At 54.5% G+C, this 17,007-nt stretch overlaps 2 protein-coding genes across 2 annotated transcripts in view; one reads left to right on the top strand and one right to left on the bottom strand.

Annotated features, from left to right (window-relative positions):
* Nucleotides 1-592: 592 nt before the first annotated feature.
* Foxa3 (forkhead box A3) lies at nucleotides 593-10,728 on the bottom strand. Its single transcript, XM_028856181.2, has 2 exons — nucleotides 10,560-10,728; nucleotides 593-2,279 (listed from the first exon to the last, which is right to left on the bottom strand). Exons 1-2 carry the CDS (start codon nucleotides 10,626-10,628, stop codon nucleotides 1,281-1,283), a joined length of 1,068 nt encoding a protein of 355 aa, XP_028712014.1. The 5' UTR covers nucleotides 10,629-10,728; the 3' UTR covers nucleotides 593-1,280.
* Nucleotides 10,729-11,582: 854 nt separating this feature from the next.
* Nucleotides 11,583-17,007, top strand: part of Sympk (symplekin) — a 31,991-nt gene continuing 26,566 nt past the window's right edge. The window contains exons 1-3 of the mRNA XM_028856167.2: nucleotides 11,583-11,708; nucleotides 15,746-15,869; nucleotides 16,013-16,078. Coding sequence (XP_028712000.1) covers nucleotides 15,765-15,869; nucleotides 16,013-16,078 — 171 coding nt within the window. The 5' untranslated portion in view covers nucleotides 11,583-11,708; nucleotides 15,746-15,764. The remainder of the gene's footprint in view (nucleotides 11,709-15,745; nucleotides 15,870-16,012; nucleotides 16,079-17,007) is intronic.

Genomic DNA, 17,007 nt, shown 5'->3' with positions numbered 1-17,007 from the left:
GGAGGCCAGAGAAGGAGAGAGCCAAGGGGTGGCCAGCCAGAGTGCGGGCGACCGAGAATGACGGTGTGGACCTAGCTCAGTAGGTGAGTGCCTGCCCGGCTTGTTCCAGGCGCTGGGTCCCATGCCCAGCACCGCCGAATACACCAGAATAAATCAGTGTTAACCAGGTGTGCACGCCTGGGATCCTGGCCCGTGGAGGGCAGAGTTTCAGCACCCCGGACTAGAGTATGAGACCCTTTTTCAGAAATAGGGAAAAATAAGGAGCCTCAGGGCTTCAGGTGTGTGTGTGTGTGTGTGTGTGTGTGTGTGTGTGTGTGTGTGTGTACGTGTGTCTGCGAAGTGGGGGTGGGGTGATGGCCTTGGTCACTTGCAAGCCACCTCCCCTCTGGCTCCACTTCTGCGGGGGCTGCTATCTATGAACAAACTGTCCTTGGGGTCAGGGACAGTAAAGAGACAAAGGTCACATGGCTGCTTTCCCCCAGCCCTTCCCCCCACAGAGGCCACCAGCTCTCCGGCCAGGGAAGATCACAGGGGAACACAAATTGAGGTGTCTGAGCCCCACAGGGTCCACCGAGGAAAAGAGACACTCAGAGACCGAGAAGGTGCCTTTTTAATGGTCAGACGCAGCCAGTATCCCAAGTCCCAGGCAAGAACTTGACCTCTGTAAAGAGTTCCCCACACCCATACCAGACCTTTCTCGCGGCCAGGGTGGGGGCGAGCCTCAGAGAAAAATCACAGGGTCTCCTCACCTCCACCCCTCACCCAACCCCCACCAAGGAGATGGTGATGGCAGGCCTGTGGTGACCATCACGGTGCGTCACCTTGCCAGTGGGGTGGCCCCTCCGTGCATCCAGTGTGTCAAAAAAGACATCGTGTGATCGATATGGTGGCCAACCTGGCATCTCTTGTACCCAGAAGTCTGCCCCCCCCCCCAAAAAAAAGTGATCCCAGGGGACAGTGGGCCGAAAGATCAATCAAGATGTCCATCGCAGCCTCCAAAGGTCCAAACAAGATGTCACCCAGCATGGCCATGCCTCCGCGGGCCAGCCAGTGGCCTCACTCCATCTGGAGCTTTCACCATACACCCAGCACAGAGACCTTCACGCCACCACCCCCCGCGGCCCACCAGGGGGTCCGTGGCAGTTACCACAGCAGCCGATGGGTCATCACAGTTCTAGACCAAATAAGATGTTAATCAGCGGGACAAGCAGAGTGTGACCGGGGCCCAGAACCTGGTGTCCGTCCCAGCTGACCCCATCACCGTGCTCCCAGTGACCGCGCTAGGACGCATTAAGCAGGGAGCGGGAGTAGAGGCTCTGGTAGTAGACCCCTGGGTCCCCGCTCTCGGCCCCGTAGCCCCCAAACCCCATGTCCAGTTTGGAAGGGGCTGGTGTCTGTTCTGACATCAGGTTGTTGATAGAGAAAGGGTGGTTGAAGTTGTAGGGGGCGTCCAACTTCAGTTCCCCGGGGAGCTCCAGGCCAGTGAAATAGGGCGTGGAGGAAGAAGGGGAGGCGCAGTCCAGACCCCCCACATCCTCCCCGCTCTGGGCCTCGGGCTCAGGGGGCGCAGGCTGGGGCTGAGCCTGGGATGTGACCGCTGTGGCCGCGGCTGCAGTCGCGGCGGAGGTGGCCGGCCCCACCGCTCCACTCCTGGGGGTAGATGCAGCTCCGTTTCCTTTCTTGACCTTCTCCTCCAGCTTGAAGCGTTTCTGACGACGAAGGTAGCAGCCGTTCTCAAACATGTTCCCGGAGCTGGGGTGTAGGGCCCAGTAGGAGCCCTTGCCCGGCTTGTCTGGGGAGCGCGCCACCTTGACAAAGCAGTCATTGAAGGACAGCGAGTGCCGGATGGAGTTCTGCCAGCGCTGCTGGTTCTCCCGGTAGTATGGGAAGAGGTCCATGATCCACTGGTAGATCTCGCTCAGGGTCAGCATCTTGCCTGGCGCCTGCTGGATGGCCATGGTGATGAGAGAGATGTAGGAATATGGTGGCTTGGCGTGGGCCAGCGGCCGCCGGTACCCCTTTGCCATCTCCTTTCCGTGGGCCAGCCCGGGCCCTGGGGCGCCATACCCGGAAGTACTGCTTCCACCACCGTTGCCGCCCGCACCCAGGCCCGGGAAGGTGGGCCCCAGGGGCGCTGTGGGGGCTGGGGGTGCCAGGGGTCCTGTAGGCAGTGGGGAGGCCTGAAGCCCTCCTGGAGGGTAGGGAGAGCTGAGAGGGTTCAAGGTCATGTAGGAGTTGAGAGGGGCCATGGTGGGCACGGGAGTCACCGGAGAGTACACCTGCGGAGAAAGGAACAGAGATCCATCAGTGGATTTTCACCCTCCTGCTCGGCCCAGGGGCTCTGGAATACGGATCCACTCACGGGTGTTTGAAGACAGATTCACACAGCCCTAACCAGCCTCACTCTGCAACCAAGGATGACTTTGAATTCCTGATCCTCCCGACTCCGCCTCCCGATTGCTGGGAATGCAGGTGTGGGCCATCATGCCCAGCTCACTGCCCGGTCTTGCCTTGTCTGTGAGTCCCTTCCATCATTGCCTCTCTCTGGAGGCAGCTGCCTCCCCAGATCACGTCCCCCCGTTTTCACTCCAGGGTTGTACCCCCTAAGCCATACATTCAAGGTCAAGTTTGAACGCGGGTTTTTGAAGTGTAGGTGGTCTGAAATATCCTGGGGGAGTCTCTCAAACTGTTTTCAGGAATCCACCAGGTCAAGGCCATTTTCCTGTTTTATGTTTGTGGCTTAGAGACACGGTCTCACTGTGTAGAATGGGCTGGCTTCGAACTTAAAGAGATCCATCTGCCTCTGCCTCCTGAGTGCTGAGTGCGCCACCACACCTGGCTAAGCCCGCTCAAGTCCATTTTCAAAATCACAGTGAAGTATCAGTTCTACCAGGCATGGCGGTACAGGCCTGTCATCCCAGCTACTTGGGAGGCTAATGATCCCAAATTTAGGACCAGCCTGGGCTTCAGAGAGACTTCCAGAACAGCCTGGACAACTTACTGGCTGATACTGGCTTGATATTGCCTCAAAATAAACAATAAAAAGAAGGGCTGGGGGTGTGGCTCAGTGGTAGAGCCCCTGCCCAGAATCCCCCCAGTGAGGGGCTGGGGGTGTGGCTCAGTGGTAGAGCCCCTGCCTAGAATCCCCCAGTGAGGGGCTGGGGGTGTGGCTCAGTGGTAGAGCACCTGCCTAGAATCCCCCAGTGAGGGGCTGGGGTGTGGCTCAGTGGTAGAGCCCCTGCCTAGAATCCCCCAGTGAGGGGCTGGGGGTGTGGCTCAGTGGTAGAGCCCCTGCCTAGAATCCCCCAGTGAGGGGCTGGGGGTGTGGCTCAATGGTAGACTACTTACCTAGCATACAGGGGGTCCTGGATTCACTCTCTAGTAAGTCAAAAAAGAAAAGTTTCGTCCACCTTTTGTACCCTCTTTCATATGAGTGTATAATGAGCTTTTCATTGATCTGTGACATCTGCTCTTGCAATAGACCAAAGGTCTAGAATGTACTCTCACATCTTGCCAGCTGTGTGGAAGAAGAAGATAGTGTCTCTCTTCTCACTAAATTTTATTTATTTATTTATTTATTTATTTATTTATTTATTTATTTATTTATCTTTGAGACAGAACCTCACTGTGTAGCTAACCCTGTTCTAAAGCTTACTATTCTTTTTAAACAGTATCTGAAACCCCTTAGTTATACTAACACACGACCGTTATTTTAAACTAAATTAGGGCTGGGTAGTGGTGTGGGTGGCACACACATTTAATCCCAGCACTCAAGAGGCAGAGTGGATCTCTGTGAGTTCAAGGCCAGCCTCCTCTACAGAGTGGGTTCCAAAATAGCCAGGGCTACACAGAGAAACCCTGTCTCAAAAAAATAAAATAATAAAATAAATACACCCCCCCCAAAAAATAAAACTAAATTAAATTAGGGGCCAGCAAATGGCTCAGTGAGTAAAGGCGCTTGCCCCCAAGCCTAACAGCACGAGTTCAATCCTCAGGACCTACATGGTGGAATGAGAGAGTCAATTCCTGAAAGTTGTCCTCAGACCTCCACATATGTACCATGACCACGACATTTGTGTGGTCACACACACACACACACACACACACACACACACACACACACACACACTAATAATAAATAAGTGTAAATAAATACAGTTTTACATTCATGCCTATTTTTAAATTTTAATCTTTTTTAAAGTCTCACTTTTGAATACAATTATCAGTGGACATACCCCAGATCTATGGAACTGGAGCAGGCCTGGTAGCACAGGCCTGCGATCCTAGCAAGTGGGGAAGAGGGGCAGGAGGCCATCTAGCAAAAGACTCTAAAAAACAAAACCAGGAAATTGTTTGGGGTCTTCAGTATCTATCTATCTATCCATCTATCTATCTATCTATCCTTTTATTTTATTTACTTTTTTCCCCCAGTTTTTCGAGACAAAGTTTTGGGGGCTGTCCTGGAACTCACTCAGTAACCCAGGCTGGCCTCGAACTCACAGAGATCCTCCTGGCTCTGCCTCCTGAGTGCTGGGATTAAAGGCATGCACCTCGCTTCAACAGTTTTTTAATAGCGTAGAGAAGTTTGAGGGCTGGAGAGAGGGCTCAGTGGTTAAGAGCAAATCCTGCCCTTCCCGAGGTCAGGAGTTCAGTTCCCAGTACCCACATTGGGTGCCCCATAACTGCCTATAATTCTAGCCCTAGAGGGTCTGACACCTCTGGCCTTGAGCACTTGCTCTCAAGGGCACATAACCACACACATATACATACTAAAAATTATCTTTCAAACATAAAAATAGGTTTTAAATGTCTCCTTGTTGGGCACAGTGGTACCTGCCACTCAGGAGGCAGACACAGGCAATCAAGGCCAGCCTGGTCTACACAGCAACTATCAGATTAGCCAGGGTTTCATACTGAGAGACCACCCTAAAAAAGAAAAAAGAAAAGAGGTCCTGAGCACAGTAAAATTGAGAAATCAATCAAAATTAGCCAAGTCAGCTGAAAATTGATTTATGTAACAAATAAGCGGTTTTCCATTTTTTCTTGTTCCTTTTTTAAAATTTATTTTACGGATATGATTGCTTTGCTTGCTTGGATGGATGGATGTATATCACATGAGTGCCTGGTGGTCAAGGAGGCCAGAGAGGGTGTCAGATCTCCATTTCCTGAAAGTAGTTTTCTCTCCAATGGTGTGTGTGTGTGTGTGTGTGTGTGTGTGTGTGTGTGTGTGTGTGTGCAGGACACACACACATACAGAAACATATTCATGCATGCGCAAACACACACAGAAACACACACACATGCATATTCACACACATGCATGCACAAACACACACAGAAACACACACATGCATATTCACACACATGCATGCACAAACACATACAGAAACACACACACACGCATATTCACACACACGCACGCACAAACACACGCGCTCTTGCACACTCATGCAGAAACACACTCATGCATGTCCAAACACACACACTTCTACTTATATAAATAAATGAATTTGAAAAAAATTTACAAGTGCACCCCATTTTCAAAAAACGTTCACATGTGCCCTTAGCTCAGCGAGATACGGCACACACTGGTGTGTTTTCCAGAATCACAGGCAGTCTCACGCTGGTGGCTCACACCAGTGATGCTGGCACTCGGGGCCAAGGCAGGAAGATCAATGTGCACTGAAGAAAAGCCTGGGTTCTATATTGAAATGCTTTTTCTGATAACAAATCAGCATCTTTTTTGTTGTTCAGCCAGTCTAGAGGTTTCTGTTTGATTCCTCTTTTTTTTTTTTTTTTTTTTTTTTTTTTCCGAGACAGGGTTTCTCTGTGTAGCTTTGCGCCTTTCCTGGAACTCACTTCGTAACCCAGGCTGGCCTTGAACTCACAGAGATCTGCCTGGCTCTGCCTCCCGAGGGCTGGGGTTAAAGGTGTGCACCACCACCGCCCGGCTGATTCCTCTTTTTTAAGGCAGAGTCTTGCTCTGCAGCCGCTGCTGCCCTCTAACTCCCTCCGCAGCAGCCTCAGCCTCCCTGGTGCTGGGATTACAGGTAGGTACCACCATACCCAGCTTTAACAGGTATTTGTTCACCATCTACACTGTGCCAGGAACTGACCTAAGCATTTCACAGGTGTTGTCTCTAATCCTTACCAACATATGTGTATGTGTGCTATTATTACTGTGATATCATCATGTTCTATGGTTGGTGCAGAGACTTGAATCCCAGAATCACACATACTAGGCAGAGACCCTACCACTGAGCCACACCCCAGCCCCTCACTGGAGGAGTCTAGGCAGGGGCTCCACCACTGAGCCACACCCCAGCCCCTCACTGGGGGATTCTAGGCAGGGGCTCCACCACTGAGCCACACCCCCAGCCCCTCACTGGGGGATTCTAGGCAGGGGCTCTACCACTGAGCCACACCCCAGCCCCTCACTGGGGGATTCTAGGCAGGGGCTCTACCACTGAGCCACACCCCAGCCCCTCACTGGGGGATTCTAGGCAGGGGCTCTACCACTGAGCCACACTCCTTGCTTAAGAGTTGTTTTGATGCCCATTTTACAGCTGAGTCAGCTATAGCCCAGAGAAGTTGTCAGTGGGTGAGGGCCACACCGAAAGGAAGAGGAAGAAACTGGGTAGTCTAGAACCTGGGCCTGACTGGTGTCCTGGACCAGCCAGGACAGTCAGAAATGCCCACCCTGTGGAGCCAACAGTCTAGCAGAAAGTCAGTGATCCCGAAGAGCAGGGAAAACGCTAAGCATGTTGGATGGTCCTTCTCTTTCTAGATATACCATCCTGCCTACCCTCTGTCCTCCGTCCTCTCTCCTCCAGTCTTCCATATGCCTGACCACCCTCTCCTCTCCCGGCTGGGATCTCATGGCCATGGAAGGGACCTTAGACTCGGTGTTGATTGAGTGGAAACCACCGGGTTTCTGGTTCTCTGACACCATGAGCGTTAGCTGGACTCGAGGTCCAGAGAACAAAGAGACCTGTCAGAACAGCTTAGGGAGTCAGGGACAGGTGACAAGTCCCTGTGCCTCCCTCCTCCCGCCTCTCCAGGTAGCTCTTTTCTCCCTCCCTCCTCCCTTCCTCACTTTGACAAGTGTCACGTAGCCCAGGCTAGCCTTGAACTAACCTAGAGTAACCTCGAACTCCTGATTTCTCCTCTGCCTCTACCTCCCAAGAGCTGAGACTACAAGCATGGGCAGCCACCTGGTTGATATGCCGGGCATCAAAGCCAGGGCTGTCTGTGCACCAGGCTAACATTTGAGCGACCGATACAGCCCCGGGCAGCTTTTTTTCTTTTCTCTTCTTCTTCTTCTTTTTTTTTTTTTTTTTTTTTTTTTTTTTTTGGTTTTTCGAGACAGGGTTTCTCTGTGTAGCTTTGCACCTTTTCCTGGAACTCACTTGGTAGCCCAGGCTGGCCTTGAACTCACAGAGATCCACCTGGCTCTGCCTCCCGAGTGCTGGGATTAAAGGTGTGTGCCACCACCGCCCGGCTTCTTTTCTCTTCTTTCTTTCTTTTTCATTCTGTGTAGGTGTCTGTGTGTGGGTATGTGCAAGTGAGTGTGGGTGCTGGGGGAGGCCAGACAAGGCTGTCAGATCCCTTGGATCGGGAGTCACAGGCAGTTGTCCGCTGCCTAAGGAGGATGCTGGGAATCGAACTCAGGTCCTCTGCGAGAGCGGTATGGCACTCTTAACTGTTGAGCCATCTCCCTCTCTTTTCAGCCCCCACAGGAAGCTCTTGCTAGATGGACAAGGATAGCCTTGAATGCCTGAGCCTCGGGCACACAGGGCTCTGCGGGCAGCTCCTACAGCTTTCACGCCTCTCCTTCCTCCCCTCTCCCTCCCTCTTTCTGACACAGGATCTTGCTGTACGGCCCTGGCTGCCCTCAGGTGTGTGGCAATTCTCCTGCCTCCCCCTCCCTCGCGCAGGGATTAAAGGTGTTTACCACCACCCCTGGCCCCTGCACAGGCCAGTTCCCATCCGCAGTGAGTGTCCCTCCAGCTCCACCCCAGAAGCTCCGCACCCCATCCAGCGTCCATCTCCCCATCCTTCTCTTCCCTCTCCCACCCAGCGCCTGTCACTCACCACCTCATCTCTTGCCTCAGTCTCCCCTCCTTGCCCCCTTCCTCCCCCTCCTCCCTCCGTGTGCAGTATACATAGCTTGGTAACGCTCCTCTGCATCACCCTCTCTCTCCAGGAGCCTGTTTCCTACCCTCCTCCACACTCTGGTCCTCCCACCCTGGTTGGCTGCTTCTGCCCCTCCCCTCCGAAGGGAAAAGTGATGGCCTCAGGGGGATCCAGAGTCTCTTCATCCCTTCACACCTCACTCTCCTTCTCCAACCCTGGGACAGCAGGGCCTTCCTTTTCTGGCTCCCCACCCACCCGGAAGTCCTTCTTGAGGTCTGACCTCAAGCACTCCAGCTGCTCTAATCCACCCTGGGCTTTCCCACGCCCCATAGCTGGGATGAACCCCTGAGGTCCGGGTCTGAACCGGATCTCCCCCACTCAGGGTGCGGCTGAGAGTGGGGGGAAGCCCTCAGGGGACCTGCATCCCCACCTGGGAGGCTTCAATTTCTTCCTTTTCATTTCCTTATTGTTTCTGAAGAAGGGTGTGCTAGGCAGCCGAAAGGAAGCCTGGTGACGCTTCCAGTTCCAGACCCACCTGAGGACCCCAGCACCCTGCACGGTGCCCTACAGTTCATCTCTAAAATGGGGGCAGGGGGAGCTGTCGGGACAGCTGACGCCTAAGGTGCCATGGGTGTACCCCAGGATGCCACCGAGTAGGACAGGAGATATCAACTTCATCACCCACCCCCCCAGAGGCCATTAGTTGGGGGGCGGGGTCTTGCCTGTCCTTAGTCCCACTGGAATGCAGCCCACCATTGTTCTCAAGAGCTTGGAGAGAGGTGGGCTTTCCTGCTGAGTGCTGCACTCTGGTATCGGTACCGAGTGAGTGGTGCCTGGCTGCGGGGGGGGGGGGGTACCTTCACCTGCAGCTCCAAACCATCCAGTCTCTCCTTACTTTAACTCTTCCAAAATTACATCTAGGCTGGCCCTCGCCTGACTCCCCTTCCCCTAAGGTCTCATTCTGTAGGTCAAGCTGGCCTGGAACCCGCTGTGTAGCTGACCTCAAACTTGTCATCCTCCTGCCTCGGCTTCCCAAGTGCTAGGTTTACACACACGTGCAGAACCACAGCTGGTCTGTCAGTCTCTGTCAGTCTCCACATTCACTGCCTCCTCAACTGGGGGGGGGCATTCACACACTACCCCCAAACTTCAGCCTCTCCTCCCTAGGACCCCCCCCCAAACGAACTTCTTTGGCTGTATCCCCAGGACCAATTTGGAATTGACTCTTAAACCCAGTGATCCAACTCCCAACTACCTGAGAGCCTCCACGTAACACCTTGGCCTCTGCCTTCCCCGTAATATCACCAACACCTCCGGCCCCCTCCCTTCCCACCTCCCCACACTCCCAATACCTTCCCTGTCAGCTCTGCCTCTCCCCTACACCTCCCCAGACCTAGGACAGGCCCCTCCCGGGCGCCTGGCCAAGTCCGAGCCCCATAACCCCTAGGGATCCAGGAGTCCAACCCCACAACTTGGAAATACTGAGCCTAGCCACCTCCCTCAATTACTAAATCAACTGGTGGTGAGCCCGGCCACTCCAATCTCACACGTGTCCACCTTCATTCAGTCTCCTGGGTCAGGAACCTATGGGCCCAGAACCTCACAATACGGACTACAGGGCCGGTGAACAAAGCACGGGTCCCTTGCAACAGGACAAACAGGAGTTAGACGTGAAGAGGGACTTTCTGTTTGTCAGGCTGAAGGAACAGAGGTAAATCTAGCAATGACTAGATCGTGCACTGTCTGAAGGGAGGTCCTGCTGAGGGCCGGGGTAAGGATGTGGGGTGAAGACCGACTTCTACACATAGGTGTGGAGGCCCATATGTCTTTTGATCTCCCAAGGCTGACGTCATCTGAGGGCTAGTCCACCTAAGCCACCTGTTACGGTGGGTTCCTCAAAAGGATCCCGCTTACCCGTCTCGGCCCCTACCTCAGCTCCCCAGCTGATCCTTATCCCCGAACCCCGATTCTGATCCCAACTGCCCAAAGCCCCCCCCACCCCGTCCTTGTCCTTCCACCACAGACTTCCCATAGTGGGAGCTCCCAACCCGTCCTCTCTACTTTGAACCTCGTCTCTTGAGGTCCTCCAGTTCGAACCCCCTATCCCAGAGCTCCGGTTTTCCATCTCCGATTTGTTCACTTGAATGAAGCAGGGTCCCAACACCTTTCAAGTGCGGCCTCCTCGAGGTTTTCTTGCTAACATTTTCCTCGCTTGGAAGCAAAGCATCGCCTGGACCGTGCTGGTCTGAATCGCTCTCCCAAGTCTCGTGCCCCTGTCCCCGACTGACTCCCACACCTGGTGTTTGTGTCCCCAAGCCTTTGGCTCCCACCTGGGCCCGCACCACCGCCGCCCCCGTTTGCATCTCAGCCCGCAGCTCCACACCTGCCCCCCGTTTCCCGCTCCGCCATCCCCGAGGACACACCTCGCCCGCCTCCGGGTAGTAGCTCCACTCGGCCAGGTCGTGGGCCTCCATCTTCACCGAGCCCAGCATCCCCCGGGCCTGCGCCCCGACACGCCCAGGCTGCGGCCCCCCGGGGGAACCGAGCGCTCCTCCGGCCACTCGGCAGGCACTGAGGCTCGCAGCCCGGGAGTCCCGCTGGCCCAGGCGCCTCGGGAGGCACTCACTTTTTATAGCCGGGACACCCCCGCCCTGGCCCGCCCCGGGCTCCCCTCCCACCTCCCCCAGGGCGGTGCGCTCGGATCGGGGCGCCCCCTGCGGGATCGCAAGGAGACAAACCTTAGGCACCCGCAGCCTCGGTCCTGGCACCTGGGAGCGAGCGATGGTTGAAGCGAGGGGGGAGCTACCGGGAGTGGAGTGCAGGACCACACACTGCTGATCCCAAGGGCCCTAGAGCCACAACGGGGGCGAGGGCTGGGGAACCTTTCCGCCTCGAGGTGTTTCATCATCTCCACCAAAGAGAGGGAAACGCCAGAGCCCCTCGTGCCCTCCACGAAGGAGAGGAGGCTGACAGCGTTCAGGACTCCATCAGTCCATGTATGACACCGTAAATATCCCGCAGCGATGCTTGAAACCACATTCCCATTGGACAGACGGGAAGACTGAGGCTTTCGACGACTGCAAATGCCGCAAAGCTGCGTACGGGGTCAGGGCCAGCGGTGGAAAGGCTCAGGCCTTCTGCTCAGACCCCATTAAGGCACCAGATCTCCTCCAAGACCCAGGAGCTCCGCTCACAGCGCTCCCCGGTCTAACGTCAGCTTGCCGTCTAGGGAAGTGGGGGGGGGGGCCTCCGGGAACTCCATTTCCCAGAAGCCTCCGTTCTCATTTCCGTCCGGCGCCCGCGCGCCACGGACTACATTTCCCAAGAGGCATGGCGCTCGAGGGCCGGAAATGGCGGCCGCCCCGGTGGACACCCGGGGAGGGCGGGCGGCTGCCGACGCGGCACGCCGTAGGGGCGGGGACGGGCCGCGGTGCGGGACTCCATTTCCCGGCGGCCCTGCTAGTGCAGCGCCTGCGCTGTGTTACGGCGGCGGGCGGAAGATGGCGGCGGCGGCAGCGTCTGCGGAGCGGCGCTGCTGAGGGGGCGCGAGGGGGACGGAGGCCGGAGCCGCGGTGAGCGGGCGGCGGGCGGCGTGAGGGCCTGGGGCGCGGGGAGGAGGGGCGCTGCCGCCGGGGCGCTGCCGGGGCGCGAGCGGCGGGCCGGGCCGGGAGCAGCGGGGGCGCGGGCCCTCTCGTTCTCCCCCCACCCCTGCTGGGGACCCTTCCTTAGCCACCAAGTTCCCCGCGGCCAAAGTTCCAACGTGGCCCCCGCGGACGCCTGGCCCGCGGGCCTCCGCCGCCGCCACCGCCGCCGCGGGTCTGCGCCTTGGCTCCCCCTCCGCTCCGCACGCAGCTGCAACCGACCCTTGACTTCCCCAGAATGGCCATGTGCCTTCCTCCTCGGGGCCTTTGCACGGGCTCCCCCCCGCCATCCCCCCGGAACGTGCAGTGAGCCATCCTCGGCCTGCCTAACTCCCTTTCATCCTTGGGGTCGGGGGGCTCGGCACCCCCACGTCACCTCCCCCACGGACCCCCTGTTTCCCGCCCTCCTCCCCGCCCCAGGTCCTCCTGCTGAAGGCTCCCCCGGGTCCCGGCGCTTTTCCCTCTCTGCACCACGCGTGGTCGGGTTTGTTATTTGGGTTTTATTTGTGCGCTGTCTGAGGATGTCGCTGACCCTGAACTCTTGTGTGGGTGTGTCTCCGTCAGTGCCTGCTTCCAGCACAGCTCCCATCCCATCACACACGGGAGTTGCTCAGTTGACGGTCGTTGAATGAATGGGGAGGGGGAAAACAAACCACTCGGAGGAGATCCACTCGTTAGGGTAACAGAGGAGTTCTTGTACTTCTGGTGGGAGGAGCAGCTCACTGCTGAGCGCGCAGCGAGCGAGGGGGAGTCAGATAATTTGTTAATGGTTCAGATAGCCAGCCAGACTGCAAGCACCCCAACTATTCTAAAGTCGGAAGCCTGGCTGAAATCAGTAATTACATTTACATAAGGAAATGATTTGCAGCTGTAGGAAAAAAGAAAGGAAGGAGAAAAATAGACAGACCCCCCCCCCCAGCATTTATTAAGAGAAAAACAGAAAAATAGAAAATAGTTTATGGCCGGGTGGCGGTGGCCCACGCTTTTCATCTCAGCACTCGGGAGGCAGAGGCAGGCGGATCTCTGTGAGTTCCAGGACAGCCAGGGATATACAGAGAAACCCTGTCTTCAAAAACAAAAACAAACAAAAAAGAAAATAGTTTGTTGTTGACAGTCAGCCCTTTGTATCCAGAAGGTCACGTGTGGATTCCCTGACCATATGTAGACTTTTTTTTAAAACATTAGCCCCTAAACGATACAATGTAACAACCTTTACATAGTATTTATATTGCCTTAGGTATTTTAAGTCTTCTGGAGATGATTTAAACCAGGCTTGATGGCACAGACCTGTAATTTCAGCTACTGAAGAGACTGAGGCAGGAGGATCTCAAAGTTCTAGTCCTTGCCAGGACTGCAGAATGAGTTTACTGGCAGCCTGGGCAACTTGGTGAGAGCCTCTCTCAAAGTCTTAACAGCAAAAAGGACTGGGATGTAGCTCAGTGGTAGAGCACTTGCCTGGCATACAGGGGGGCCTGGGTTCCATCTCCAGCCAGCCAGGAAAGGAGAGTTTCTAAAAAATGTGCCAGAGGGTGTGTGGTTTCATATGAACACTGCTCTGTTGTTTGTGGCAAGGTCTCCTGGCCCAGGCTGACTTCCCAACTCACTATGTATGGAGGATGACCTTGAATTTTATACCACTGGTTTATGTGATCCTGGGGATGGAGCTGGGGCTTTGTGAATATTAAAGGACTGAGTGCCAACTGAGCTCTGTCCCCAGCCCTACAGTACTGTTTTGTTGTTGTTGTTGTTTGTTTTGAGTGGGATTAAAATGCTGTGCAACGAGGTCTGGCCAAACAGTGCTGTTTTAAATAAGGGACTGAATTTTGTTTCTTTGATTTTTTTTTCCGAGACGGTTTCTCTGTGTAACAGTCCTGGGTGTCCTGGAACTCACTCTGTAGACCAGGCTGGCTGGGAACTCACAGAGGTCCATCTGCCTCTATCTCCCAAGTGCTGGGATTAAGGGCGTGTGCCACCAACCGGCCAGAGACTGAATTTTGATATGAAGGGGGCCCTGGGGCCAATCTCTGATACTGATGGTCAGCTGAACATCATTTTTACTAATTTAAAAATAGTAGAAAAGAGAAATAGGAATATATACTCAAGACAAAACAAAACCCAGAAAATTAAAGAGTAAACCAAAGAGGAAGGAAAGTTTTGATGGTTCTTGATGTATCATCCAGAAAAAGAGTGGAAAGTGTCTTCCTTTCTGGTCCAAGGAGCATGGAGGTGGTCATGTCTGGTGGCCATGCCCCTTGGCTTGATGAACAGACACGGGGCATGGAGGTGGTCAGTAGCGTAGCTGAAAGGAACACGTTGGAGGTGCACAGGGTGTGTGTGTGTAAATTTGGAGTGGGGAAGGCCTCACTATGGAGGAAAGCACTAGATCTCTACGGGCAAGAGAAGAAACAGACTTTGAGAAAGGGGTGTGCAGGGTGGGGTCAGCTGACTGTAAAGCAGCCAGAGAGAGACAAGGTTAGCCCCTAGAAGGCTTCTTAGGCCTTTAGGGTAGAGATGTGGCTATGGCCCTGACTCTAAGCAGTGTGTGAGAGTGACAGACATACTTTCACACGTGGCTCAGAATGTTAGCACACCTTTAGCTGGGAGGCAGAAGCAGGTAGAGCTCTGTGAGTTCGAGGCCAGCCTGGGCTACCGAGTGAGTTCCAGGAAAGGCGCAAAGCTACACAGAGAAACCCTGTCTCGAAAAACCAAACAAAACAAAACAAAACAAAAAAGCTTTTGGTTTGTCCTTTTTCCTGTCTTCACGTGGGCATCCAGCTCGATGTGGTCCTCCTGCCTTAGCGTCCTGCCAGGATTATATCACCCTGGCCTTGGTTTTCTTCATTTAACAGATCTCTCTCCCTCACCCCACCCCACCCCCACCCCTGCCGCCACCTCCGTCCCACCCTGGTAAAAAGGGAGCTGTGGGAATCCCTCTGGTCCACTCTGTTGGTGCTCCCAGATTCACTGCATTCTGTCAGCGTGTAGAGATTCTCCATATCCCTTCCCCCCACCCCCAATAGAGAGTCTTGCTTAGCTGCCCAGCTGGGCTGGATTCACAGTCCTCCCGCCTCAGACTCCAGGAGTGTAAGACTAGAGGTGTGTGGGCCTGCCTGGCTCCCCGTCCGTTTCTCTTTACAGCCTGCCGTCTGCTGGCCTCCTTTACCCAGTGTCCAGCCCGTGCCACTCAGGGCCTTGCACACTCTGCAAGCACTGTCCCCTGGCCTGCAGGGCCCTGCGGCGTGCAGGTGTGTCTTTGCAACCTGTCTCCCTATTAAGGACACTTGGATGGGTTAAAGTAATGTTGTGAGTCATTTCATGATTTTGTCAGTGTGACTTTGTGATAATTGTGTAGAAGTTCCTCTCCCTCACTTTCACAGAAGGAGCTTAAGGATGCTGTATCACAATGAGTCTTTTCTCTGTTTCAACTTTTTTTCCTTTTTTTTTCTTTTTTTGGAGACAGAATGAAGTAGCCCTGGCTGGTTTTGAACTCGCTATGTAACTGAGGCTGGCTCTAAAATCTTGATGTTTCCACCTACCTGCATCTTGAAAATGCTGAGATATGACAGATATGAACTGCCACACCTGGTCATGTAGATGTCCCTCCCTCCCTCCCTCCTTCCCTTCCTCCCTTCTTCTTTTCTTTTTTTGAGATGTGTCTCACTGTGCAGCCCTGGCTGGCCTGGAGACGTGTGGCTGTGCACACCTGTAATCCCAGCTCTTGGGAGGCACAGACAGGAGTAGGAGGTGATGGCCATCTTTGGCTCCCCATTCCGTCTGAGACCAGCCCAACGACACGACACCCTGTGTTTAAAAAAAATAACGAAAATTATTGGCGATGACGCATTGTGCCTCTGACTGGGACATCATTGTCCCTGGGATTAGACCCCCTGCACATGAACATAAATCCTGTACCCACCCTAGAGGAGGAAGGAGGACTGGACAGGGAAACTTACTGGTTTCTTTTCCAGGGAGAACCCGACAGTAGTCATGGCAAGCGGCAGTGGGGACAGCGTCACCCGCCGGAGCGTGGCATCACAGTTTTTCACACAAGAGGAAGGGCCAGGCATTGATGGCATGACCACTTCTGAGAGGGTAAGTGTAGCTGAGGGGCGGGAGCGGAGTGTGACTCTCGCCTTCGCACGATGCTGCCCAAGACAGCAGAGCTCAGGAGGACTGTAGGGATCGGCCCGAGCCAGCAAGGCAGGCCGTGACACCTGGCTCACCCCTCCCTCCAGGTGGTAGATCTTCTGAACCAGGCAGCGTTGATCACCAATGACTCCAAGATCACAGTGCTCAAACAGGTGAGTTGGGAGTAAGGGAGAGGGAGGCAGGACGGGCAGGGAATAGTCCCCGAGAAAGTCTCATGGCTAACCCTGCGGTCATACATGCCTGCATTCATACATGCCTATACACACATTCACACACCTGTGATGCACTCGTTCATGCCTTCACACGCACACATGTGCACTTATGCCTGTACTGTATTCATGCGTGCGCACACACCCCCGTGTTACACTCATACATGACTGCACATGCACACTTGTGTATCCTGTACCCGAGTGCAGTGCTCATCCAGTGCTTCCCAAACTCTGAGCCTAAGGTCACTCGACGAGCAGCTGGTCAACCAGCCCTTGGATTGCGGGGCCCACCTACGGGTCCTGTGCCTTTTCTCTCTCACATGGTCCAGCACAGTGAACAAACAGTGAGGACCATAGAGGACAGGGCTGACCAGCAGAATCAAGAGGAAACTCCTGACCTGTCCAGGATAGGGGGTCAGGGTAGGTTTTCTAAAAGGGGATGTCTGAACCAATTGCTGGAGGAAGAGAAGATGTAAATCATAGCCAAACACAGAGCACCAAAGCATGAGCTGAGATAGAAAAAGATAGGGGGCCTTCAAAATAAGAAGCCAAGATGACGTTCAGAGATCATTGGATAGGGTAAAGGCACAGATTGGTGGTAGAGCCCCTGCCTAGAATCCCCCAGTGAGGGGCTGGGGTGTGGCTCAGTGGTAGAGCCCTTGCCTAGAATCCCCACCCAGTGAGGGGCTGGGGGTGTGGCTCAATGGTAGAGCCCCTGCCTAGAATCCCCCAGTGAGGGGCTGGGGGCGTGGCTCAGTAGACATTCTTTACTTAATAAGTACAAAGCCTTGGGATCTTTCTCCGAAGCACCATGAATTAAAAATACACAACATTAGAGACTGGGATCACATTGCCTAGGTCAGGACCCTAGA

Source organism: Peromyscus leucopus, chromosome 1 (genome assembly GCF_004664715.2).
Source record: "Peromyscus leucopus breed LL Stock chromosome 1, UCI_PerLeu_2.1, whole genome shotgun sequence".
Taxonomy (NCBI): domain Eukaryota; kingdom Metazoa; phylum Chordata; class Mammalia; order Rodentia; family Cricetidae; genus Peromyscus; species Peromyscus leucopus.
Note: the sequence above shows the minus strand (reverse complement) of the source record. Positions and strands in the feature narration are given on the sequence as shown.